Source organism: Chenopodium quinoa, unplaced genomic scaffold (assembly GCF_001683475.1).
Source record: "Chenopodium quinoa cultivar QQ74 unplaced genomic scaffold, ASM168347v1, whole genome shotgun sequence".
NCBI lineage: Eukaryota > Viridiplantae > Streptophyta > Magnoliopsida > Caryophyllales > Amaranthaceae > Chenopodium > Chenopodium quinoa.
The window spans coordinates 109038-136805 of NW_018745659.1; the positions used below are offsets into that span (position 1 = coordinate 109038).

General features: G+C 33.5%; 1 protein-coding gene across 3 annotated transcripts; it reads right to left on the reverse strand.

Annotated features, from left to right (window-relative positions):
- Positions 1-1779: 1779 nt before the first annotated feature.
- Positions 1780-26163, reverse strand: LOC110717143 (cullin-associated NEDD8-dissociated protein 1-like). Of its 3 annotated transcripts, none has more exons than XM_021895779.1 (28): positions 26036-26163; positions 25644-25736; positions 25139-25308; positions 22961-23171; positions 21243-21408; positions 20964-21093; positions 18785-18899; positions 17922-18079; positions 17700-17823; positions 17545-17595; positions 17381-17463; positions 16520-16604; positions 16303-16404; positions 16121-16219; positions 15394-15504; positions 15060-15284; positions 12310-12402; positions 12048-12169; positions 11796-11958; positions 11478-11717; positions 7592-7840; positions 7352-7528; positions 7080-7226; positions 6550-6666; positions 4443-4611; positions 4198-4275; positions 3795-3933; positions 1780-2368 (listed from the first exon to the last, which is right to left on the reverse strand). In XM_021895779.1, exons 2-28 carry the CDS (start codon positions 25677-25679, stop codon positions 2272-2274), a joined length of 3657 nt encoding a protein of 1218 aa, XP_021751471.1. In that variant the 5' UTR covers positions 25680-25736; positions 26036-26163; the 3' UTR covers positions 1780-2271. The 3 variants fall into 3 exon arrangements, with proteins under 3 accessions (XP_021751471.1, XP_021751473.1, XP_021751472.1); XM_021895781.1 differs by having other exon boundaries at positions 25644-25718; positions 26036-26152; XM_021895780.1 differs by lacking the exon at positions 26036-26163 and adding an exon at positions 25869-25976.
- Between the last annotated feature and the right edge of the window lie 1605 nt (positions 26164-27768).

The window sequence follows — 27768 nt, forward strand, 5'->3', positions numbered from 1 at the left end:
AATAATTTGATGGAATAACAGAAATATGTAAATTTATTTATCTACAATAATCTGATGGAATAACAGTGTAGGCGTACCTTTCAAGATCTTTAACAATGATCGAATGATCGTCGTGTAGGGTTAAACCTTGGTCTTGGTTTTGGCTAGAGATGGTGCTGATAACGTGTTGTGAAATAAGGAGAAAATATGAGAGATGGAGAGAGAATTAATCTGTATATCTTTATTCCATAGGATGGGGTATATATATATACATACAATATAATTAGGGTTTGGTTGGATAAGAATATAAACCCTAGATCTAGAATATTCCAGAATGATACAAGGAGGATAATGGATATGCACAAATATTTCATAACATATTACGCTTTTTGCTTTGTTTTTATTTTGTTTAGTTCATTCATAAGTTTTAGTTATTCTTCATTATTATTCTCTTTATTTAATTATTGTTTTTATCATGCTTTGTTTAATTGTTTTGAGTAGTTAAGATTTAATTATGTGTGAAAAATTTATTTCTAGGGTTCTTGGTGATCTGTAAATAATATGAAGGGGTGATTTATTATTGTTGATTGTTGTGTTTTAGATTAATTTCCTATTGATTGATTTACTGCTATGCAATTAGATTAGCGCTGGTTTAATTGTATGAGTTATGCAATATTGATTCGAGATTCGACATATGAGAATTGGTATTAAAGCTTAGTTTCAATAGGTAGGTTAATTTATAAATGGTTAAGTCAAGATTCGAGAGATGTGATTTAATACCGCTAGGATAATACTGTGATTATAATACGTAGCGAAAGCTCTTTATAATCTGGTTAATTTATGTACTGGTAATTGATTATTGTCTTTCATCCTGCAGTATTATTTATTGGTGAAGTTATGCCCTAGGTTTTTATTTATTTGATATTCTCTTAGTCTTTTTTGCTTAGTTTAATTAATTCCCTTAGATAAATTCACATAAAATCATATTTGTTACTTGATAATTTAGATTATAATAATTTATTAGAAATAAAAGAACATTGTTTCCCTGTGGATTGGACCCTATTTCCCTATCTATTTTAGTTAGTGGTATTATAAATAAAGTATATATAATACCACTTGATATATAAAATGGTATTATTTGATCACTCAATGATACCACGTGAAATTTTGCGCATAAAGTGAATGATGGCACTGTCCCTCGTTATATATTTGTAAATGCCTCACTAACCTCCCTTTGAAATCCCTTGTATATTTATTTGAACCATTTATTAGAGTAATACAATTGGCCAAATCCACATTTCTTTCAATTATAATTGTCAACTCTTTATCACTTTTTAACTCTACTACCAAGTGACGCACCATCTTTGGGTCATAGTATCAAAAAATCTTTGGGTCATAGAGAACCAATCAAATGTAGTTAAATGTTTCCAAAAAAGGTCACTTGCAAAAATTTCAGATTCAGGAAAAGTCACTTAAAAAAAAGGACAAGAGTAATCCAGTATTCCATATATTTAATATCAAACATATACATTGACAGTTGTGTTCGTTAAAATTAACAATTGTTTAATAAAAGTTATATTATATGAATCTTATCGTATCATTATTTGAATAGGTTCCATTTTGGAGTTGGCAAATTAAATACTCATATTATCAAACCCTACTAAAAAATAATTTCTTAAGAAAGCACTACATATAATTGTACAGCTATATGATTTAAGCTTAATGATAAACAGGTATAGACTGCTGTAAAATTTTAAGCTTAATGAATATCTCAAGAACATTAAGGTGAGACAATAACGCTAAGCAGGAAAGGGGAAAGGAGCCATTTAAATAGTTAATAGATAAAAATTATATGCATGTTCAGCATGAACCTGCAGAAACTGCAACTCAAGGCAAAATCTCCAGAACAGGCCAGGATTGAATAACGCTCTTTCTGCAAATGAACAGCAGATTGCTTCAGGCAGAAATGTACAGACGTCCGGTGCTATTAAAAAATTATTAAAAAAAAACAAAAAAAAAAAAAAAAAAAAAGGAAACAATAATCCTACAGAACCAAACTATCAATAATGTCAAGGTATATGCCTGTCTGTACAAAACATTTCCTACTCGAAGGCCGTTAGTTTTGTATCTTCCTACAACTCTTCGAAACTCATGTTGCATCGAATCCAAAACATCATGGGCTTTTAGTTGCATCCCATCTCTTGCGCCTAGCAGCAAGTTCAATGAAGCACTATCCTGTTGAGTGCTTAACATGCAGCTCAGTTGTATGCGAACAGAATGCTACACATGCCATCACTCATTGCGGATGGAGTGATATTTTTCCCATAGTGTAGGAGATTTTGAAATTTCATTCATGAGGTTCTTGAACCTGATGCTGCAATCACCACCACTGCAACAACGGAGCAATTACAATCATATACTCTTGCCATGCAGAAGCTTTCAAGCATTCGGCATTTACTCTGAGGTGTCACATTAAACAGAAATGCACCTCAAGCCCAATATAACAAAAAAACCATTATTAACAAAAAAAAACCACAAACATACTAGCTTTCTAATTCTGATGTAATAGATTCAAAAAGGCTAACTTAAATTTTAAAACTCGGTTAAATTTTACTAATTCTATAAGTATTTGATTCAGAATGACTCATACAATTTCAAATTTAAATTTGTGCCTCACTCTCTCTATTCCTCTCATCTTTTATGCCTTTTCTTGGACCCCAATCATCTTAGAGCACCCTAAGCTGTATAAATACTTGTGTGCAATGAACCAGACATGAGAGGGTATAATTTGAATTGCACACTAAGTCAGAAAGCTTGAGGAATAAGGCAGAAAATAAGTTAAAGAGAGCAGAACCAAAAGTCTATACATCTAGAAGAGGGTAGGAAAGTAATTAGCTCAGCCACACTTGTGGCATCAAGTCTCCTGAATGCTTGACATTTATCTCTAAATTTCTGTAATTTCAGCATTATCAATCAAATCACTATATCCTGCTTGTCATTACCTTTAATATCCTAGTTCACAACAAAGTATAGCTGATAAGACAACACATGTATATAAGCAAATAAAAAATAAGCATAGGGCCCTGAATATTAGAAGTACAGCATATATTAAAATTAAGGTTCTGTGGCCCTATTACAAAAAGAAATGCCAATGCCATTCGATACCACCACAGTATGTTCTGAAAGGTCTCAAGAAATTGATAATTCTGTTCATACAGAAAGACTGATAAACATATGCCATATAGATATACTTCTGTTCTTAAAACATTACATGCAGAAGAATTTAGAAGACCCATGTGATAGAAGAGAAAACGAGAGATGAAATAAGTGCCCAAGTGATGAGGAGAGAGAAAGGAGAAAAACTTAAAGATGAAAAACAAAAGGTATTGCAAGGGAATTCAGGGTAAAAAGCTTCCAAAATTAACACTTTTTCTTGCTGGACTCTACAGATCAATGTAAAACCACAAAAGACCTTCAAACATATTTCAAGAATCAGGTAAGCAAAGCATGAAAAACTTGGTACCACCAGAAACATGATTAACCAGTCAAGTATCAGAAATATTGTGCACTAGTAATTCCAGAAATGCGATATCATGAGTCAAATTTGGTATTTACATACTGCAAAGAAAAACTTTTAAAAAAAGATCTCCAGCACCCAGATATGTGATGTGATCCAGAAACTGTGTACCTACTCTATATACCACTAAACAATGGCTCGTTAAGATGATGAATATTTGCAAAACAGAACTACAAACAAAAATACTTCCAATCATAAACATCTAACCTGAAAAATAAAGTATTGAGCAGTTACATACCTAATGTAATTCAAAGATGCAATTGCTCTAAGAGCACTCCTTATCATGTCCTCATTACGATCTATCTCTTGCTTCACAGCATCTTGTTTTGGCTTAAAATTAATAGTCTTCTGAAGAGGGTCCACCAAGGAATCCAAGACTGGCAATTTGAAATTTGGAACAAAGCAAACCATCATAAGCATTGTAGCACAAATAATCAGAGATTAACTAAATTTTGTGTCCCATGTCGACTGCAATAGGATGAAAATGCTTGCATGAAAATAATATGAATCTAGCATCATTCAGATTAAAAATAGCTTGTGACAAGTGAAAAGGCTGAAACATTTTTCAAAATTGAATCCCATGCAAATCACTAAGTGATGGAGGGTGATGAATTTTCCATCCAAAATCTGCGAACACTAACCTGCCAATACAGCAGATGGACACTTGTCTGCGAGTTTAGAAAGGATAAGGTGGCATGGCATTTTAACATCATAATGATCTGGCAAAAGCAGGATAATTTTTTCAGTGAAGGTCATATAAATCAAAATATGGTTCCTTAACTTTACAAGATAGATATAGGAGGGATTAACACCACATTAGTGTTATAGCAGATTGTCTATTAAAGCCTTGAGCAGAAAATTGCAACCATGAATTGTAGCTACTTACCATCCAGACCAGATTTTAGATAGGGGATAATAAAGGAAGCTGGATTGACTTGATCAAGGCAATGGTCCAACAAAGTGTCAACACATTCAAAAGCTGCTTTTCTTAGTTCAAGACCATCATCTACAACATGCTTAAATGGACCCAAATCAACTGTTCTTATCAACTCTTGCTGCAACATAGAACAAAAGAATCAATGCCATAACAAGAAAAACTGAACATTAAATTGTGCCATAGGTCTATAACTAAATTTACAAACTAATCCCTAGGCAAATATTCAAGAAAAAAGCAATTCTTTCAGAAATAAAGCAGGAGGTTAATAATATGTCAATATATGAGAAGAATCAGACGACAGTCAAAATGAGAAGGAATTTAGGTCCATATTATTCATACATGTGCATACTTTTAATTAAATGTGCAGCTTATTTTTAAACTACATATATGATACGCATATTTTTTTAACAGAATGCTTATTTTTAATGGTTTTAAAGAAAATCAGGGGAAAAACATCAGCTCAAAAAAGATACACATTTAGTTGGGGAAAAAAAAAAGATTTAATCAAAAAATTATGCACATGCATTCTTTTCATATTGGATCTCTTTCATACATATATATACACATATATAGGGCATTAGGGCAAAAGGGATAATCATATGATTCCTAATGAGTCGGTGATGAGGTAAAATAGTACCTCTCCATTCTAGTTGGGATATATATACACATATTATAGATGGATCTTGGGATTGTGACATTTTCGGAGGTCCAGAATTCCTACTTCAACATTTGCTAATTGGTCCTCCATCTACTTTTTCTTTATACCCTCCAATGATCAGGTATAGGCTAGGGGGGAGTTTGGCTTGGGGTGTTTAACAAAGGGTGAGGGCATCAAAATGGATTAATTCCTTACTTGTTTGTTGGGACATTTTAATAGTTCTTTTTACCCTCTTTATTCCCCCAGTCTTCTACTTTGATTCCCCACACCCCCCCCCCAAGGTTTTCCTATTCCCTTCCTCAAGCCTCCTACACTCCTATCAACACCACCACAACACCAACCACCACCACCCTAGACCGAAACCACCACCACCACCACATGCTAGAACTAACCCCCCCCCCCCACCATCCAAAACTCCCTCACCCATCAAAAAGCCACCACTAACCACTAGTCCACCATGCACACCCAAAACACACCATACTATGAGTCTTATCGGCATTCTGGGTTTTATGTAATTTATTTTCTTATCAATCTGATCTTCGGAAAGAAATACGATCAGATCTACAAGTTGGAGTGTGCATTTACACCTTTTCCAATAATTAATGTGCCACCCTTATCCTTCAATTGCTAAAACTAGGGTTGCGGATTCGGGACGATGGTACCAGCAATTCGGTTCACAAACTACACCTAATCAGGACGCCGACGAACAACGAATAGGTTCGTGCGAACCCAATCAAGATTCGTGGGGGGTAGACACAATTCTGGTAACGATGCTCCGACTTACTACACCAAGACCTATTCACTGTAATCGGAAGATTATCAGCAAAAGATGACTTGAGGCATAAGAAGCCCATCACATTCCTTTAGATTAGTTAGGAGAAAGGGATTAATAGATTGATTAGCTACAAGATTAAATTCATATTCACAATCTGCAATAGACATGTCAACATTAGTTAAAAAGATACCACTGCTAAAGCAGCACATATTTTAAGATAATACTATGAATAGATTACTTCATGTTGAGGAATTTCTTCTCGTCATCATATAAAAATATTATACAAAAGAGATATAAAAATTTCTCCGTTTTTATAGGCGCAACACTTTTAAAGTCACACTAATGACATATACAATCCATATTTTTGGTATTTTTTTGTATGGAAAAAAAAAGTCACCCGAGTCTTGTTAGATTAGTCTTTTTATACTTTTCAAATATCATTGTCTATAATTTTACTTACTAATCATTAAAGCTATTATTGGTTGAATATATGCATAAACAAGTGTGGAAATGAAGTGTTTCATCTAAATTTAAATGGGGGAAGCATATACCAAATTATATAAATGGGGCTAGGCGGGAAGCTGTACATACATTCCATGTAATATATCAAGAATTTGTATTACCTTAACCACAGTCTGATCATATAGAAGAGGCAGCAATTCCGGCAAAAGCCCTTTGATGAGATTTGGCTTATTATGGGCAGCTGTACTTAAAGCCAAAACAGCTGCACGTCTAACATGCTGCATTAAAAAAAGGAAAAAAAATAAAATAAAATATTTAACAACAGAACAACCAGGTCTCATAAACACAATCTAAATGCAAAAGCAAAAGGATGTTTTATGACTCTAAAAAACAGTAGATCTGACAGTGAGCTGAGAGGCAAGTTAGTCATTGCAGACCAGCAATCAGCTAAATCCTAACACTTGTTCTGTCAATCATATAGCCTTAAGTCCTTAAATCAATGAATATTTAGAGAACAAGCCTAAAGTTGGTAAGAAAGGTTGATACGATAAAATTACATTTAATTTTCATGAATTCTAATGCTGCAATTTAAAATCAATAATCAAGCAGAGAACAATATGCTAATGCACTCTACGAAACTCTTTGTATCCATAGAAACATCAATGAGGAACAAAAAGTGCAAAGGAATTACCCGATCTTGATCCTTAATTAGCATCAGAAATGAAGAGATTTCAGGATGCAGTATCTCATCTATTTTTTCAGGCCTTTCCACCAGAGAATACTTAATGGCAATGATGGCAGTGGCCCTAGTGAATCCAGCAGGACTTGTAATTCGCATCTATGCAATCACAAACACAGGAACAACTTAGTAAAACTACAAAAACCCAAGCAAATTAAGTTATTAACAATCATTGCCAAAAAAAAAAAAAAAAAAAAAAAAAGGTAAGATTATATCATGGACACCTTTAGTGCAGGGACAAGTTTAGTGGGCTCAATGAGAGCAATTTTACCAAGGCATTCAGCAACCACATTGCGTACTCCCTCCTCCTCACTTTCACAATGATTAAACAACAGGTTTAGAATCTTATCAACACTCGAGGCCTGGAACTCAGCTTTATCTGTTGATTGTCTAACAATAACCTGCACAAACATAAAGTTTTAGAAGAACTGAAGAAACTTTAAATGGCGAGTTTAAGAATATACCTCTTTCAATGAATGCAACAACAGATACTGCTTCTTTTGCTGATGATCAATCTGGTCCAGAATAAAAGGCAAATACTTCGACAGATTTCCAACAGCAATGTTCCCAAGGGCATAGGAGGCTGCAGATTTAATCTCTTCAAAAGGGGATTGAAAAGAATCGATAACAATATTCTCAATATGAGCATGTGAGCTCAGGTCTTTCCTTCTTCCTATCTCTCCCAAACAGAGCAAGGCTAGGTGTTGCTTTGCCTGGAATTTGTAAATAGAGATTGTTGAAAAAGAATCAATAAACCCATTAGACAAATCAACAGAGAAAAGTTTCAGCATTTTAGTCAATAAAAAACAAATATATAAGACCTAAATAAGCAACCTATTCTCAGTCCCCAGTAGACAATATGACACAGAATAAACATAAAAAATAGAAACAAAAGCTATCAGTAGTTCACGGAAACAACTAGGGTCATCAAGCAATGATGTTCGAACTATGAAATGGATGTAAGTCAAGAGTCCAAGAGTCAGGCATGAGATTCTAAAACAAGTAAATACGGCAACTTTAAGTGTCCATATTTTAAAACTGGACTCTATGAGAACTATTGACTGTATAATTAGTAAGAAAATAGGAGTTTTATTGAGTATAGCTGGTAAATAAGTTGATATTCCAATTCAAAAATTTTATTTTAAGCATCTTTACCAAGGAATAGGTGAGCAGTTATCCTGTAGTAATGACGTATTATAGGTATGAAATAAACTAAGAAGAGAGAGGGATCTAGTTTCCTAATACCCCAATCCCCAAGCAAACCACAAACATGAGGAGAATGTGGTACATTTTAGCCCAATTACACTATATTAGGTAGCATATGACACACCAGTACCCAATCTTGTCTTAGCAATACACTTTGTAGGCAGCACTAAGATGGAATATGCCTGGTCAGCTGCACCACCCAATCTTTTAGTAATTTATTTCCCCATTATCTACAACTTGAAAAGGAACATTCACCTCAAAAAAAAATTATATACAACGCTATTTTCCCAATTGCCACACTATTTTTCACACGATAAATGACCTTTTTCTCTTACCACCCAAACCAGTGGCCATCAACTATCATGACAAAATAGCATATTAGAAAGGATTACCTCTCACTGACTACCTAAAGCCTTAACTTTTTATTCTCCTTCCTATTAAATTTTAGATGTTTTGAAACTCTAGATATGATGTGATGATTTTATGACATCAGTACATGAAACTGGCCACATCCATTTTCTCTCTGGCAAGAGACCCATATCCGGGGTCAGAACAGCGTTGAGCAAAGTCAACAGAAATATAGGTGGGGTAAAATCTGAGTCCAAATATCAGTCATCAAGCAAATTATGTGGCAGCCGGGAAACCTCTTTTTCTTGGGCCGTAACAATCTAATTCGGCTAATTTGATAGCAATGTTGCAATAAACTAATAAAGCTAGGTAACTTTTATAACATTCTTAATCATACAAACCAACTTTGTCTTTTTACAATATTCATATTGCATAGTGCAATTGTACTCAGGGGAAATGAAGATTCTAAAATATGATTGATAGCAAAAAATGGAAAACAAAAATCCAAAGTGGAGTAAAGTGGAAGATCTGCTGAAAGTCAAAATAAAAAGGATCTTACTTGTACATGTTCAAAACAATGAAACAAGGCATAATGAAATCAGAGATTGGCTCTAATGAAACACAAGACATATTTTTCATTTGAAGAAAAAAGTAAAACTGTCCGGCACCTGGACAAGGATCCTTGAAGCCTAAGCTCAAGGCACAATGCAAAGGTATGCGCGCCTTTCATTACAAGATGCAACTTAGATTTTATTTTTTTTTATTTTTTTTGAGTTTTTTTGGCTGAGTTAAAATTCATTACCCATAAAGAGATCTTAGTAATGATAAAGTTAAAAACAAAAAGCAAATTAAAAAAATATATATAATAAATAACTTCATCTTACACTGTGATTAAAAAAGACTGCAAATCTATACTAATAGAAAATTATAAATAAATTTTTTTTTAAAAAAAGGTTGCCGTGTAAAATATTGAATACCAAAGAATACAATAAGACAAAATAAAAGTTCCATAAAAACTACAGCTGACACTCCAAAGGGGAATGGCGGGCTACTAAAAGTAGGTCACTACTTAAAATAAGAAAGATAAAAATCAGAAAACCAAAGAAGACTAAACATCAATAAAAAAAAAATTAAAAAAAAAAAAAAAAAAACCTGAAAGCAAAGAGCAGAAAAACCAAATGGCAATCCTAAACTGAAAGCAAAGGGCAGAAAAACCAAATGGCAAACCAAAACTGAAAGCAAAGAGCGGAAAAAACCAAATGGCAATCCTACAAGAAAAACTCACTGACAACAGCCTAGGTATTTGAAATGTAACCTATTTTCCAAATTAGGGTTTACTCTAGATTAGGGAATTGTAATTTAGGATCAAATTGAAGCCATTTCATGCAATTGATTGAGGGTTTTATCTCAAAATGGGGTCTTAAAGCCTGAGTAATTAAATAAAATTATTCTCTCCCTCACGGCATTAACAAAGAGCACTCAGGGAATCTTGCGCCACAAAACAAAAAGGATAGAGACACAACGCCTAGTGCCTAGGCAAAGGCACGTCAAGGCATGCGCCTTTAATTATGGGCGGCACCTGACAATGGAAATCACCTAGGCACACTTTTTAAAAACTAATCCAATAGAATAGGAATCCGATGGAGATGTTACTCATAGAGTCAAGGTAGGCTTGTTGATGTGAAAGAGCACTACTAGGTATCTAAGGTTTCTATGTGATCTTTGCTTTTAGGTGCTTTCAATGTGATCCAAACATATTGAAGGGACATTAAGACTGCACAATTATATAGTATGGACTGCTACCCGTTATCTTGAAAATATTGTCACATTCTTAATATGGACAAGTTATGAAAGTGTTACACCTAATCAAGACAAAATTAAGGGGATTTTCCTAATATGATTTGGCCATGTAAGATGGATCAAGTGATGCGCCAGGTAAGGGGTATAACAAGTGACAAAATGTTGGAATTGTGAAGGAAAGAGAGTAACAAAGTGTAAATATTAAGAATAATATGGCATTGGCATTGAGGACGAAAATGAATGCAAATCACATGACTTTATGTATGTACATTCTTTCTATTATTTATTTCGTTTTTTCATTCCTTTTAAACTCATTGTATTTTGCAAATTTTTCTCCCTTAAGCATAGTTCATTCACTATCTTTCCCAAAGTTTTTTTAAGAAAACTTAAATAAACTTTATTACTAGGTATATCCTTTTTTTTAGGACTTCCATTTTCAACCACCCTCGTTTTTTTGCTTCCATTATTGTCTCTTTTTTCTTCCACACTTTCTCACTTGTTTTAACCTCTCTTCTGTTGTTTCAGTTTTCATGGACATTCCTTATGACTTACTCATTTTAGCCAACCCCAAAATATTTTGAAACTCAGGCTTTGTTGTTGGCACATCATCGCCTGAAAAATGGTCCATAGTTCAATACTCCCATTCGACATATTTAGGAGCCCTAGGATTATCTTCATTTTAGCAATGCAAAGTTCCCATATGCTAAGCAAATATTAATAAACAAAAAGGAATGACCAATCCCAACAATCATAAGCAAACTACAAATTTGATAGATGAGATGTAACATAGTCAAGAACCCATAATGATCAATGCAACGTGCCAACATGTAAAACATTTCAACCACTCATAAGCCATAAGCATGCACTTACACCTGTCCTAGTTTCGATTAACATCACCATTTAAATTTCACAAGAATTTGATACCAAAAGAAAGAAGTGGCATGCATTATTTCAGGATCAATGCAAAAAAAAATTTGTAACAGCATCAGAGCTTACTGAATTGATTGTGCTGTCACCCTTGAGAATATTTGTCAGCATGTCTACTGTAGATGAGCATCTGTCATCACCCGCAGCAAGGCAAAGAACAGCAACACACTGAGCAATTGAAAACATCGCTTGTTTAGCGACACCACCAGACTGAGGAGATGGTTTAGCACATGAAAGCAGAGAATCTAGCAACTTCTCAAAACTTGTATATGCAGAATAGACCAAGCCAGCAAAAAAATTCTGTAGTGCCTGCAGCATTCAAGAAACTTTCTTCAGCTAGCAGGAAGATAATTAAGAATAAGTAGCATCCATTGACCAAAATAATACCGTGAGTGCTTGCCCCTGGAGCAAGGAGCTCTTGACTAATATTAACGCAGGAGGAAGAACTCTGTCCCTCACAGTCAAGCCAACACTTGGGTTTGACCGTCTGTCAGTCATTAAAGTGCAGCACAGCTCAAGAGCAAGAGCAGTCATATGCAAGTCTGAGTCACTGGAAAAAAAGAATTTTTTGTTAAAAAAAAAAGTGAACTCCACAAGAAACGTATGTATAAGATCTCCACATATTAGTAAAAGAAACACCTAATGAGAGTTGATAATTCAACAATAATGACTCCATAAGCTGATGAAGTTATTTTGTCGCCATATGCAACTATTAGAGAATTCAGTGTCCCCAGAGTTGCCTGTCTAAGCGCTCGATTGGCCTATTTCAAAATCAAAACAGCAAGGTATCAGCAAACAATTTAATTCCATATATAAATTTTAGACAATGCCCAGTAAGAATATTGAGAGAACCCAAAAAGATTGATTTTCAAGATAAGCACAATTAGCAGGATCAATATACCTTCCGTAGAAACGCCGTTAACTCAACGATAACATTCTCCAAGACACATGACAGATCGATACGAAGTGGAGAAGCAGCAATGACAGCAAAAGCCTGTGTGGAATATATCAGCACATAATTAACAAGTACTTTTTGACACGAGTATAACAAACTAAGCGTAAAGCAAAAGAGCTCTATTTCTATGGAGCTCATGCTAAACATTAAACATAGCATCTAAAGAACTTGAAAGAAGGTGTCTTAGTTGGCAATCCCATAAAAGTAAATCAAAACTGTTGACACGCAAAAAACAATTCAATCATGTCAAGTATAAGTGAAAAACTGAATAAAACATCCTCTCTTATGTAACACCTAAGACATTCTACTGAGAATAGAATTCTATAGTGACAGCAACTTTGACACAAGTCATAAAAATATACCATAATCACATAATGTCAGTGAAGCTTCCAGTAATGTTCCTCAGCACAAAGATACATGACCAAGATTGCACGTCAAAGACTTCTTATCGTTGCCCCATAAGAAAACAGTTATGAAAAAAAAATAAAGGTTAAAATACTTGTAAACTTTGAGGTGGCAAACCGGGTTGTCCAAGTAGGGTAATGTTTGTGTGAAGAATCGCCGGATTGATTTCAAATACAATTCGATTCCGATTGAATCAAATTCAGTTCTATAATCTATTGCCAATGGATTTAAAGTAAAATAATCATTATTAGACAAATTGATTACAGCCCGGGTGGGTTGGACCAACATCAATCGCGTCAATTTGGGTCGTAATTCCTGGTAGAGTTTAAATTTTGGGTCAGTGATTGGGTATAGGGTAACTTTTCCAGTTCTAAGCTCCATGAACCATCAAAGAACTAGACAAATCCAAACCCCCTCTTATATTAGTCTTGTTCAGAAGTAGCTAGCTTAAAACGTTGAATGAATACTTGCACATTGCGTAGTTGTCATGTCAAGTTGTCAACACTTACAGATAAGCGTTGGAATAGCGGAATTGTTTTTTTTTTTTCTTAAAATTTGACAACCAATCACATCATGGGTCTCCATCCCCATCAACAAATAAGGTGTGGGCATAAAAGAAACCTAATCCATAGAAATATGATAGAATAATAGAAAAACCTTAATTCCACAGTATACGAAGCCCAATCAAAACATATAGCATTACATAACCTAATTGAAATAGGCTACGGACTTGAATTGAATTGTGGAACAGAAGCCTATGTTCCTCTAGGCAACCTCTGCTGGTCCTCGTTTTAAGTATCTTTCACCATTCCTTTTGATATCATCAAAGACCAATACACCATCCTCCACTCGCTCTTTAAGAGGGACGAATAAATTCATTATAACTAAAGACATCAGTCAACCATTGCAAAGCTATTAAATAACTAGGACTCCCACAATTCATTAGTCATAAACTTACAACTAAACCAAAATGCTCTAAGTTGAAACAATTTGGCAAAACAGTCCTCAGTACAAATCAGATTCTTGAACATGGTTAACTGTCCAGCACATTCAACCATTAGATACCAAATAGCAGCTGGCTTAAGAACCTAATCAGCATCAGTCAACCATCAAGTTTGAAGACCTAATTCGACACAAATCTCAAATCTAAGAAAGAGCATGGAATATCAAAACACATATTTCTTAACACCTCTTATTCTATTACTACACCATCGACAATGAATAAAAAGAATGTATGATTAGAGTACCAAGGGAATGTCAGTCAAAGCTTCACATTGTAAGGATGGTTTCTGCCTGAAAATCATTAAATGCAGTATCCTAAAGCTTCTCAACATGATATAATTCATTTTTTATTTCTGAAAAAGTAGGTCCCCAGTTCTGGCAATAAAAAATACTTTCTCACAATTTAATTAATGAAAGTTTCCGGAACGGCAGCTGCCACTACCAAAAGATACCATCCCACCTCGTAGAGATTTTGAGACTACAGAATAGAGTTATAAAATAAATTCATCCACCCCAACCCCAAAACGCAACTAAGCAAAGGAAAAAAGAGATACATTGCAAAAGAATTTACAGTAGAAAAAAGTAAGACTAATACAAGTAAGCAAGAGTTGCACTATAAAAAAGCATAAAAAGAGAGCAAAGCGTAGCCTTCCTTATTTTTTTAACATCTGTTAGAAGAGCGTAAAACACCGACATTCACTTCCCTAGTTTTAAAAAGCAGAGTTAGGCTCAACAGTATCTAGGTGCAGCGCATTACAGAAGGCGCTGAGAGGCACATGCCTCTGTCAAGGCACCAGGTGCTGCACTTTAACTTCAACAGCTTTGAAACTTCCAAAGTTATTAGGATTTCTTCAAATTAATCTCATCCAGTCTTAAATAAGAAAAATCCCTCAATTAATTACATGATTTTACTTGCTTTTAACCCCATATTGAAAGCTTTAATTACTGGAAACCCTAATTCGCATTAGAAATGTAATTGGCAAATTGGTGGTATAACAGACTTTGCCGGCGAGATTTCTCTGGGGTTTCTGGAAGGAGAACTGGGTGGATGTTGCTTGTCAAGGAATTCTAAGTTTATTCTCTCAATGCACTTCGCACCTTTTAAAACTAAGGCCACTACTCATATTTCCAGCCACTACTTTCCTTAAACACTATACCCCTAACTATGCTCATAGGTATCCTATAGTTAGTCTTTTGTACAGCATTAGTAAAACAGCAAAAAAAAAAAAAAAAAGAAAAAAAAAATGGATGGAAACAAACATATCTGAAGTTACAAGAAGAAAACTAACCTTTACTGCAGTAAGCCTGGTTATCTCATTTCCCATTCGATCAACAAGAACAGGAAGACATGCTGGTAATTCTGCAGTGAGATTATCACCAAATGTTGAAATAACAAGTCCCATGCAAGTGATAGCACACTCCTTAACTTCCTGGTCTTGATCTTGATTCGTCAAGCGTGTCATGATAGCATTGTAGATAGGATGAACAAATGGCTTAAAGTCAAAGCCAGAAACCTACACAAACAGGGCCATTTGAATGAAGTTGTCTTGATACATCAGTAAGTTGTCAACTTGTCACGATATCAATTAACTGTGATTTACATAACCAAACGAACAATCATACCTCAATACTTGGACGCAAAACTCGGACAAGTTCTCCACAAACTCTCAATGCCTCAGCAGTGACTTTGTAGTATCGCTCACCAACAGAAGATAGTACAGGACCAGAAAGAGCCTGTGCAAGTATAATCATCAACTAAACAAGTTTAGCCAACCCTTTTCTCAGGAGTGGTGCCCAAGGCCAGGTCATAAATTCATCATACGCCTTTTCAAGGATTAAAGCTTCCTTATCGTCCTACAACTAATTTTTCGCAATGCCATTAATAAAGAATTATTCATTCAGCTACAAAGAGTTCTAACCTGCTCCAAAGTAAATTTACTCTTAAGAAACATTTTAATGTAGCATATTCTTATCCATTACGTCGCATGAGATTCACAAAACATACCGTCATACGACTATTTCATGTCATAAATTCTTATCAGCCCTAATAAATGTAAGAGTGAAATATTATGATTTTAATCTTTATATATACAGTTACCACAGATATTCCCTCTTTAATGTTTTTCTAAGAAAGCATTACAACTGTCAACAAGAATTACCCACATAGTCACATATAATTAAAGAAAATTGCTAATGTCCATTACTGTCAGTGACTGCCATTTCAAGTTAACTAGACAGTCCATTAAAGGAAGGAGGAAAAGTGAAAATTCTAACCAGTCTCCTAAATGTAAAAATAGCAATCATTACATACACATCGGATAAGATGAACATTGAAAATAATAAACATTACCTTTATATGCGGATGAAAAACAAGAGGTGAATGTGAAGCCAAAACTAATCTCGTAAATACAAGTGCCTCAATTTTCAAATTTGATGTAGATGAGTTTTCCTGACAGCATTAGTGCAGAAGAGATGAGAATCCTGGAACGAACAAACAAGACCAGCTTAGAATAAAATGAATACGATACTTACTAGTAAGGCCTTCTCTATTCCTGAAATTAGAGATCCAATCTGGTCGGCCAAGCAGTCTGGCAAGACAACAACTAGTTCTTTAAGCACAGAAAAGGCACCAACCTGCCAAAAACAGGAACAGCATCAAGAAACCATAATACAAAAATAATAATATAAGATAAAAATATATGTAACTTAGAAGTGCATAAATTTCAAAGAGTAGAAAAAGAATTCCGACCTTAGTTTTGATAGACTTCTCACGCAGCAGCCTATTTATAGATTTTACAATTTTCGGAACTTCTTGCTTTAGTAACCACCTAGGACTGTACAAATGATGAGAGTCTACCATCAGTTTGAAAAATGCGAATAATCTGTGCCACTGCTGTAGTGATCAAAGATTCACATGATAGCCCATCCAATTGCATACATATGAAAAAGGGTCATTAAATATGTTCAAGTAGCCAAGGGACCTACTAAGGATAAGCTTAAGGTACACTATAATTGAGGTGCCATGGCTACGAGCCATTGTGTAATTGCCAACTATATCCATCCTAACATTCAGCAACTTAATTATATAGACAAGCATCAAAGAATCAGATATCATCCCTTCATTCTTTTCTACAATTCATAGTCAACACTCGAGGGACTTTTATAAGTCATCTTTTAGAAAACCAAAAAGCCCAAAATAGAAAATTTTAAGCTTAATCATCACACCCAAACTGGAACTCACCAGTGCTCAAATAAAAAAATAAAAAAAAATTGGGGACACTAGTTTCAGAATTTCAGATGGTACAAAAAATATTGTACACAAGAAACAAACAGTTAAAACAAATTAACAGCTAACACTAACTAAATAGCCCATATTGTCAACCAATTGGTTGTACATGACAGTCATAACTCACAATATTACTTAAAATGAAATAATCTCATGTAAAAGATCACAAACTCATAAATCCAGAATTCTCAGCAAATCATCTGCAGATCTCCAATCAAAAGCAACGCCAAAATGCCCACAAACATCTAAATTTCCAGCGCAAGTTAAAATGTTGCAACTTTCAAATAAAATAAGGAGCCAAAATAACAGCACGATGTTTCCTACCTCATCTCGTCTGTATCCATCTGCCCTCCGGTAACATTTCCAGTCTGCCTCAAGAGCTCAATGAATGTATTAAATACATCCATCTGCAGCCGCAGAAAATAAAATATCAAGTAAGAGAAAGGCTGAAAATGGCAGGCAGGTAGGAGAGAGCCAGTCTACTTTACCTTAACATTTTCTTCTCTTTCTTTAAACCTGTCAATAAGCTTCGGACAAGCCTAGAAAATGAACAATCAACAGACTCATCAATTATAAGCCCCTTTCAAGATAAATTAAGCAAACAAGCTTATTCTGGTAACTTGAATTACTTATAAGTAATTACCTCTTCATATAGGTTTGAGAGCATCTCAGGACGAGAAACAATGAGTCCAGCTAAACATTTTGCTGCAGCTCTTCTCACTTTCCAGCTAGCATCCTCGTCATCTGTATATTCATTGGCACTTTCACTGCAAAGGGATAACATCAACAAAAAAAAGATTGTTAAAGGATGACAACCCAATCAGAAATAAAATTTTGAGTGCTACATCAGCCATTAGTTACATACTCATCTTCATCTTCCTCGTTATTTTCGTCATCAGTATCTTCCTCCATGTTATCAGTGAAATTTGGATCATAACTAAGAAATTCCAGAGTAAGATGAAGAATTTCGTCACAATAAGCAGAGATATCCCTTGGACATCTAAGTAGAAAACTCTCAAGAGCCTGCAAAATGAAAAATGTAGTGTTATATATTGAAAAAAACAACAGCAAAGCCAAAACAATCACTTACTCCCTTTCTTTTACTTCCAACAGTCTCATCCTCTTAGGAAGTGATAAGAGAAGGTAAACAAATGACTTAATTAAAATAATTTTAACACCGGGAATAGGGGAATTGTTTAAGTATTTCTTCCTCCGTTCTACTTACTTGACATGTTTTATTTATCACGCTTGCCGATGCAAAATTTTACTTTCAATAATTTTAATTATTCATAAATAATAATTATAAAAGTTATATATTATGATAGTATTTATTGAGACAATCCTAATAAGATCCCAAATGAATATGTTTTTCCTTGCATATAATTCACAACAGACAATCAAAGAAGGGGTGGTGAATAGTTTAAAAGTCAAAGAAGGTCAAGTAAAAAAGAACAGAGAAAGTATGTGTATAAGTAATTTATTTCAATCTGTCCATTGACATTATCTAATCTCCTCTTCATAGAGCATGCCACGAGGCTGTGTTGCAAGTAAAGCAAATGAAGTATATTATAACTAACAGCAAAAATAGCCACAAAACAGAAACTTGGTAATAGCTAAAATCCACATTTTTTAGAAAATTTGCTTTCTACTGCCTTTAAGGGGCAAAAAAAATGAACATAAAATAATAAATCCCATGTGATTCCTGGCAAAAAAGAAATAACATCATACCTGCAAACTGTACTCTCGAAGTTCTTCATCATTCTCAGATGCACTTTTGCAATAATTGATCAACAGAGGAACAGTATCCTGAAGATGAGGCCCAAAACGATATCCAACAGCGCGACTACAATACAATAAGTTAAAATCTATTAAATGGAGAAGCTCTACGATAAAGCACCAAAAACAAAGACGGGAAAAATAATAAAATAATTTCACCAACACAAAAAGAACACATAGAAATCACAATAAGTATTAGGTCCATATCAAGAAAAACTACATGAAAATGATTTTCTCATGAATTCTATAAAGAACTTAATAAGTCCATAGGCTATCTCTGAACGCTAGGGCTTTTCCCCAAGGAGAGAATAGACTTCCATTCTGGTATTGCAGAGTCCATGGTCATATATGATATTTAAATCCTTTGCTGTGACATCATGCAATTTAATTTACCGAAGGTAAAATTATGATGTCACTTGCCAGCCTAACAATGCTTTTTGTTCCTAGCCTCACTTTACACCACTGGTTACATCCGATCAAAAAAAAAAAAAAAAAAAGAGATTCAATAAGAGTGATTGTGCTTTAAGTTAGTTTGAGGATGAATCGTACCTATATAGATTTTCAACCTATAGCTTGCACAAGTATCCATTATCCAGACTCAAAACATGTCATTCTGCTTTCTTAAATATATCATGAGGGATGGAAACTTCAACAAGTAGAGGTACCTTTACCAGACACAGATACGATACAATGATATGAATACTCCCTAGGTACATCACTCTATTTGTTTAGTTAGTGTTTTTTCAGTCTTTGCTCTAATTTTATTATTTTATACCACTTTCTTTGACGAGGTGTTTGGTATAAACACCGGAAATGGTATGGAAAGAATTTAAACAAATAGGAGAAAGAGATTGATAATGTTACCTTTACTATATATTTGGTATCCTAAATCCTAATGGAATGGAAACAATTTGAGTAGATCGTGATTGAGTAAGGAAACGTATTTTGTTTCCACTAGTTTGACAAGGGTAACAAATTGGGGGATTTTGTTACCCTTCGGAAACGGTATTTGTTACTTTTAACTCATACCAAACAACTAGAATTGGAAACACTTATTTGAATCCGTTTTCTACATCTAAAATCACTATACCAAATGCCCCTTCAGTTTTTACAAAGGTTAGCTTAATATGTTATGTCATGATTGCTTTGCTAATCTCATACCATCTTATTTTTTACTATCGTATTTCCAAGTGAGCCACCCATTTGCCATTGCACAACCTTCCACACTCTATTCAGCAATTTTTTCCTTACCCTTCTCTTCCAAACTACAAGATCATCTTTCAAAAAACTACAACGGCTAATTTAATGAAACCAAAAATATGGGTCTTAAGACAAGCTACAACGGTTTGTAGGGGAAAAATTCCATCTCTTCGTATAAACAAGGGACCAAAATAAAAGTGCGCTTTAGGGGCTGCACCATCCCAAAAGTCCCCTCAAAATCAGCATGGTCAGCAGAAAAACATCCAAAAGCATTAACACTAGATCTTCTTCCTTATCAACAGGAAATCTTGAAAAAGAAACATTCCAAAATCTTCAATGCAATGATCAACACTAGATCTTCTTCCTTATCACAAGGATATCTCGAAAAAGCAACTTTTCAAAATTTGCAATGCATGTCCATATAAACCTTATTTAGTGGTAGCTACCTTTAGGATGCTATTCTATAAACATTTAGCAAAGCTTTTAGGATTTAATTCTTAACAATGACATGCCAAAACAAAAGCCTTGAACCATTCATTACTTTTAATCGATCAGGGATTTATAAACATGCAGCATATTTTCCATAACTCTTGTCCTCTCTTTTGTCTATATTATTTTTGTCTACAACTATATGGTTCAAAACAAGAAAATGCTGACCAAGGTAACATAACAGTTAACATCCATATACTTAGCCAAAAAGCTGATGAAATATTCCCTTGTCTTCAAATATATATTGCTTTGCAAAACATATAATCTATGATCACTAATTGAATGGACAATGATACACTGAACTAGCAATTTGTTGGATTTGTTCAGGGGAATGGGAACATTAGAGAAAATACAAAGGGATACCACCAGCACGGAATACGAAACCACATCAGACATAGCTTTAGAGAAAATAACAGCCAGCTACAATATGACATATACAGACCTTAGAGCCCCAATCATTTGAATGTGTGTCCGCGTCATTTCAGGCTTTGTAGCCTTGCGTTTCAAAAGTCCAACAACTTCAACTGTAGCCTTAGTCAATAAATCATCAGACAAGCTTGATGCAAGTGATGCTGAGCAAAGCAAACATATGAAGAAAATTGTTTAGAGACCTTAAAGAAGTTTCTTGGAGCCTTATCCTATGGCAAGACTTGAAAACCATGAGATCTGGAATTGTAAGGCAAAACTATACTACATCAGAACATTGTTTATAATATATTACCTATGCATGAAACTGTCTTCTTTCTAATAGTGGCTTGAGCAAAATTCAACTGAGAGAGCAGTGCACGAAGTAGCTCCTCATGATAGGCAACCACAAGGTTCCCATATCTATGAAGAACATCACACAAGATATCAAGACACTCACATTTGATCTCTGTACTTGATCCCTGTATCACACACAGAGGTAATCAAGATACAGTATCCAGGTTCATAAATTAAAAGTAACAAATAATATTATAAATGTAAAAATTTATCAATTCTAATCAGCAAAAAAAAGTTGAAAATATCAGCAGAGGTAAAATTTAGCAGATTAAAGTCATGAATTTGAGGACTAGGGTCTCTAAGATATCACTCTTACCCTCTCCATTGAGAAGCTTCTGGTCCACAGTCACATACCTTCATGTATCATCCAAAAGATTCGTCTATGAGTGGACAGTGGTGAGCCTAACCAAGGTCGAACTTCAACTATCCATTAACTTATAAAGTGTCATATTTCCCATCTCATCAAGATTTAAGATTTTCTGGGTTAAAAGATTATGGAGGGTTGCATTGTTACTTTGGGGGCCTTAATTTGGTTGGAAAGTCCGAGATAGTGGTGTTGGTCGTGAGCATGGATTCTAACTTTTGCTTTATTCATAAAGTATGATTTGAAGACAGAAATTCATAAGTTAATCTTTAGAATCCCCATAATTGTTATTAGGCATAGCGGCATACTAAGGATTTGATGAGTGATGGAAACTCATCCATTAGAAAGAGTCAAGTTGATCACCATTACTGAATGTGCTTGGACCATTAAATTCTTCAATTTAATATACCAATGACCAAGGAAAAGGAATACTCCCTCCATCTCCAAATAAAAGCTTCATTTGCCTTTTACACAAGTTTTAGGATGGTGAATAAAACAAGATAGTGAGGTTTGGTCGAGTGTAGGTATATATTGTTATAAAAAATAAATTTTGTAAAAAAAATAAAGGAAAGTGGGGTTTGGCTAATTAAAGGTGAATATAGAAACAAGATGGTGAAAATGGTTGATTAAAATTGAATTGATAGGAAAAAAAGATAGTGATGATTAATAGGTAGTTATTTTGATAGATTGTTACAGAAACTAAACAGTTGTCAATTTATTTTGATTGCTAGTATATTCACAACAATGTGGCTGATTAATGGTAGTTGTAAAGTTCGTTCTTTAAGATCCACCATCCATTTATAAATGAATACTTTATGGGGAAATTAACATTCTACCGAAATTCTTTACTATAAAGGACAACATTCAAGTGAGCAACAAAAACCTCGTTTTAATTAATTTAGGGATCAGTGCTGATACTAAAACTTGTTATCAAGGAAACAATTTACAAGATGATTGTATTGCGATACATAGCTTTATGATGATATGGTCATCAATGATGCTATCCATGTCAAGTCAGTTGGCTCTATGGTTATTAATAAAGCTGAAGTTGATCAATTCAAGATACCCCTTCCTCTTTTCTGGGAAAGTGACCTATGTTTTCAAAAAAAAAATCTTTTATTATTTTTTGAGGGGGTGTGGGGCATTTTTTTTGAAGCAGCCTATAAATTAGTGAGACCCCAGTGTACTTAGCAGGTTTACAAATGCAAGGATCATAAAAACAATTCGATTAATTATGGCTTAGTGATATTTAATCTTTTCCACTAGAAAACAAAACTCTTTAGCTAACTAAAAGTAAATAGTTTAAAACTCACGCTGCCAATTATTCCTGTTGTTAACTGAGGTACAAGAGAATCAAGTAGAGCTTGAACAGCTGATGAACTGTTGACTTCAGAAACAATCGTCTTTAAAGCTATGCTTGCAACATCTCTGTGTTGTTCTTTGACATTCAGGAGCTTTTCACAAAGTTTGTTCGTCATATCCAGTACCCTTGCCTCATTGACCTTCTTCACTAGTGGAGCAAGACTGAAAAAGTATGGAAACAGTCAAACAGTAAACAGCAATAGAGACAAAAAATACTAAGAAAGAGATAATGGAACCATTGCACTTCAGCGTCATTCTTGCTCCACAAAACTAATTTCCTTATTTTATCATACAGAAGAGAATTGCAGAATAGATTTTCTGTGACAGGCTATACAAACCCAGTTTCATTGCCTGAAAATCTATCCTTAACAAAAAGAATATTTGTATTCCATATATAATTCGAGGAGTAAAAGTCACTAAGTTGGCTGTTTAATCTAATCAACTATAGATGATAATAAAATTCAATGAGAGGCGCCAGTAGGCTATACAAATAAAGTCCATAGGTGAAAGACGAGATTAAGCAGCTAAATAGCAAAACAGCAACACGTGACTCATTGATGAAACAATGCAGAGGCATCAATTAATACGAATGTAAAAAGTCTAAAAAAAATAAAAAAATAAAAAATAAAAGATGGATTAGAAAATACAGAGAAAATGATTTTAAAATTTAGAACAAACGGCTTTTTAATCTAATTGACTATAGATGGTATAAAATTTAACGAGAGGCACCAGTAGGCTATACAAATAAAGTCAATAGGTGAAAGACGAGATTAAGCAGCTAAGTAGCAACACTGCAACACGTGGCTCATTGATGAAACAATGCAGAGGCATCAATTAATACGAGTGTAAAAAGTCTCTAAAACTTAACAAAAAGATGGATTGGAACATACAGGGAAAATGATTTTAAAATTTAGAACAAACGGGTTTTAAATCTATAATCAACTATAGATGGTACAAAATTTAACGAGAGGCACCGGTAGGCTATACAAATAAAGTCCATAGGTGAAAGACAAGATTAGGCAGCTAAGTAGCAACACGTGGCTCATTGATGAAACAATGCAGGAGGCATCAATTAATACAAGTGTAAAAAGTCTCTAAAACTAAACAAAAAGATGGATTGCAAAATACAGGGAAAATGGTTTTAAAATTTAGAACAAACGGCTTTTTAATCTAATCGACTATAGATGGTATAAAATTTAACGAGAGGCACCAGTAGGCTATACAAATACAGTCCATAGGTGAAAGACGAGATTAAGCAGCTAAGTAGCAACACAACAGCACGTGGCTCATTGATGAAACAATGCACGAGGCATCAATTAATACTACGAGTGTAAAAAGTCTCAAAAACTAAACAAAAAGATGGATTGGAAAATTCAGGGAAAATGGATTTAAAATTTAAAACAAACGTCTTTTTTAATCTAATCGACTATAGATGGTATAAAATTTAACAAGAGGCACCAGTAGGCTATACAAATAAAGTCCATAGGTGAAAGACAAGATTAAGCAGCTAAGTAGCAACACAGCAACACGTGGCTCATTGATGAAACAATGCAGGAGGCATCAATTAATACAAGTGTAAAAAGTCTCAAAAACTAAACAAAAAGATGGATTGGAAAATACAGGGGAAATGGTTTTAAAATTTAGAACAAACGGCTTTTTGATCTAATCGACTACAGATGGTATAAAATTTAACGAGAGGCACCAGTGGGCTATACAAATACAGTCCATAGGTGAAAGACGAGATTAAGCAGCTAAGTAGCAACACAGCAACACGTGGCTCATTGATGAAACAATGCAGGAAGCATCAATTAATACGAGCGTTAAAAGTCTCTAAAACTAAACAAAAAGATGGATTGAAAAATTCAGGGAAATTGGTATTAAAATTTAAAACAAACGGCTTTTTAAGCTAATCGACTATAGATGGTATAAAATTTAACGAGATGCGCCAATAGGCTATACAAATACAGTCCATAGGTAAAAGACGAAATTAAGCAGCTAAGTAGCAACACGTGGCTCATTGATGAAACAACGCAGGAGGCATCAATTAATACAAGTGCAAAAAGTCTCTAAAACTAAACAAACAGATGGAATAAAAATACAAGGAAATGATTTTAAAATTTAGAACAAACCATTTCACAGCTAATCCAGAAACATCCCCAGCCGAATCATCAAGTTGTTGAAGAATGGTAAGCGCCAACTTAATCTCCAAATCAGAATCAACCTTAAATCCCTCCTTGCTCAATTCATTTAACAAATCAGAAGTAGCCATATAGCGGTAATCTTTATCTTTACCAGTCATCTGGACCAAAGAAGAACACAGACATAAGTTGAAAAAAAGTTAAATAAAAAATTTATTAACTATTGTCAAACAATATAAATGATAATTCATGACATTAGCGCAACAATATCAAAAATATATAATGTGTTACGGTGACTCGAACACAAAAGCAGGTTCATTCACTTTAAAAATCACCCAATGAATCCTACTACTACTTGAAGAGATCTTAATGTCATAATTCATACTTTTCAATCAACAAAAACAACTACAACAAAATTAGAAAAAAATAAATATATATTAAAAAAAATAATAAAAATAAAAAATAAAAAAAGCAAAACTTTAGAAAGAGATGATACCTTTTCAAGTATCCCTGTCAACGCAACGTTCGCCATGATTACACAACCGAGCAACCGAAGCAAATATGCAGCAAACTACAACGATGATAGATTCTGCATTAAGATTAAACCCTAAGATGCACAATCATATATAAAACCCGAAATCAAGTAAAAATAACAATGTGGAAAATCAAAAACTGAAACCCTAAAATGCTTAATTAAAAATTAAGCAAAAACCCTAATTACATTGAGATTATAAGGGTTTTTCGAGCAGTAAAGCACAAATTCAGTGGCGTAATAAGGGGGTTCAATTGGTTCAACTGAACCCCAAAATCTAGAAATTGAAATCACTGATAAAGTACGAAAGAATTAATATGGAATTTTAAAGAAAACAAGACGACCATTGATTTTACCTTGCGAGCCAGAGACTACGGAATTCGATTTTTTTTTTTCTGGAAAAGGTGAAAGGTGAGGAGGGGAGAATAGTCTCTTGGTTTTTTTTTTTTTTCTTTATAGTATTTTTTTATATAGTGCTTTGTATGTATAGTAATAAATCCTTCTAGAGCAATAAATCTTTATTTTTTTTAAAAGGTAAAAAAAATAATTGTCATTGATACACATTATTAATTTTTTTTGGGAAGAAATCCAAATTGATATAAATGATCCTTTTTATTATATAATAGTAATACCATTGACTTTTTTTTTTGTGACAAATCTAATCTAATCTAATATATTATGTATATAAATAAAGTAGGCATTTTTAGAGAGCATTCGAAGCGCAACGTAAGAAATATACTTATTTCGACCAATAAGAAGAAAGATTTGTATTTTATTTTTGAATTATAAAATTATGTCGCCACCTAGATAAAAGTAACGAATTAGATTTGATATATCTAAAATTTTAATGCCACGTAGATTATAATCCACGAACTAAATTATTTTAATGAAAAAAAATAAAGTAAAAATATAGGAAAAGATAAATTTATTAATTTAATACTACGAGTATAAGAAATCCAAAAAAAATACTAAACACAAATAAAATTTCGTATAAATTTTAATGCCGCGTAGATAATAATCCACGAATTAAGTTATTTTAATGAAAAAAATAAAGTAAAAATATAGGAAAAGATAAATTTATTAATTCAATACTACGAGTATATGAATCCAAATAAAATATACTAAAAACAAATAAAATTTCGTATCAATACAAAACCCCCATCAAGTGAATTTTGTGTTAGTAATTTTGTGATAGTTTTAGGTCATCAATGTCCGGGTAATTTTTAAAATCTTATGTTTAAATTTATATTTGTAACTATTAGTTACATTGTATTTATTTAGGATACTTAACGATTATTTGTTTATGTAATGGCATACGATTAGATGTTGTATACTTAATATATGGATGACTTTGGTTATTTTTGGAGATGATGAAAAAATTCCAATGCATAGATTTGATTTTATATCGCAACAATTTTTCATTTATTGGTAAATATATTGATTTATTTTATATAAATGTAAAGATTTAATTTATATCAATTTCAGTTTGGCTAACATTTCACGGTTCAATTTATCCATTGATGTAGTAGGTTGGTTGTGGACGAGGTTGGTGATTCAATCGAAATAAAATATATGGTAAAACAATGAATAATGATTTAGGATTTAAATTATTAAAAATTTATCATTTCACGGAAAAAATATCACATTTACAATTTATTTATATTTAATAAATTCATTATAAATTATAGTAAAAAAAATATTAAAATTTTGTAATTTTGTCTAAAATTATTAAATACAATAAATCAAATAATTAAAAATCTTAGATGAAAAAACCGACCAATAAGAAAAAAGATTTGTATTTTATTTTTGAATTAAAAAATTATATCGCCATCTAAATAAAAGTAACGAAATAGATTTGATATATCTAAAATTTTAATGTCACGTAGATTGTAATCCACGAATTAAATTATTTTAATGGAAAAAAATAAAGTAAAAATATAGGAAAAGATAAATTCATTGAATCAATACTACGAGTATAAGAAATCCAAAAAAATACAGGAAAAGATAAATCTACAAAAAGATATTTAATTGGGATCAAATTATGAAAATATCCTACTATTCAAAAATTATCTCCACATAACTGTACTTG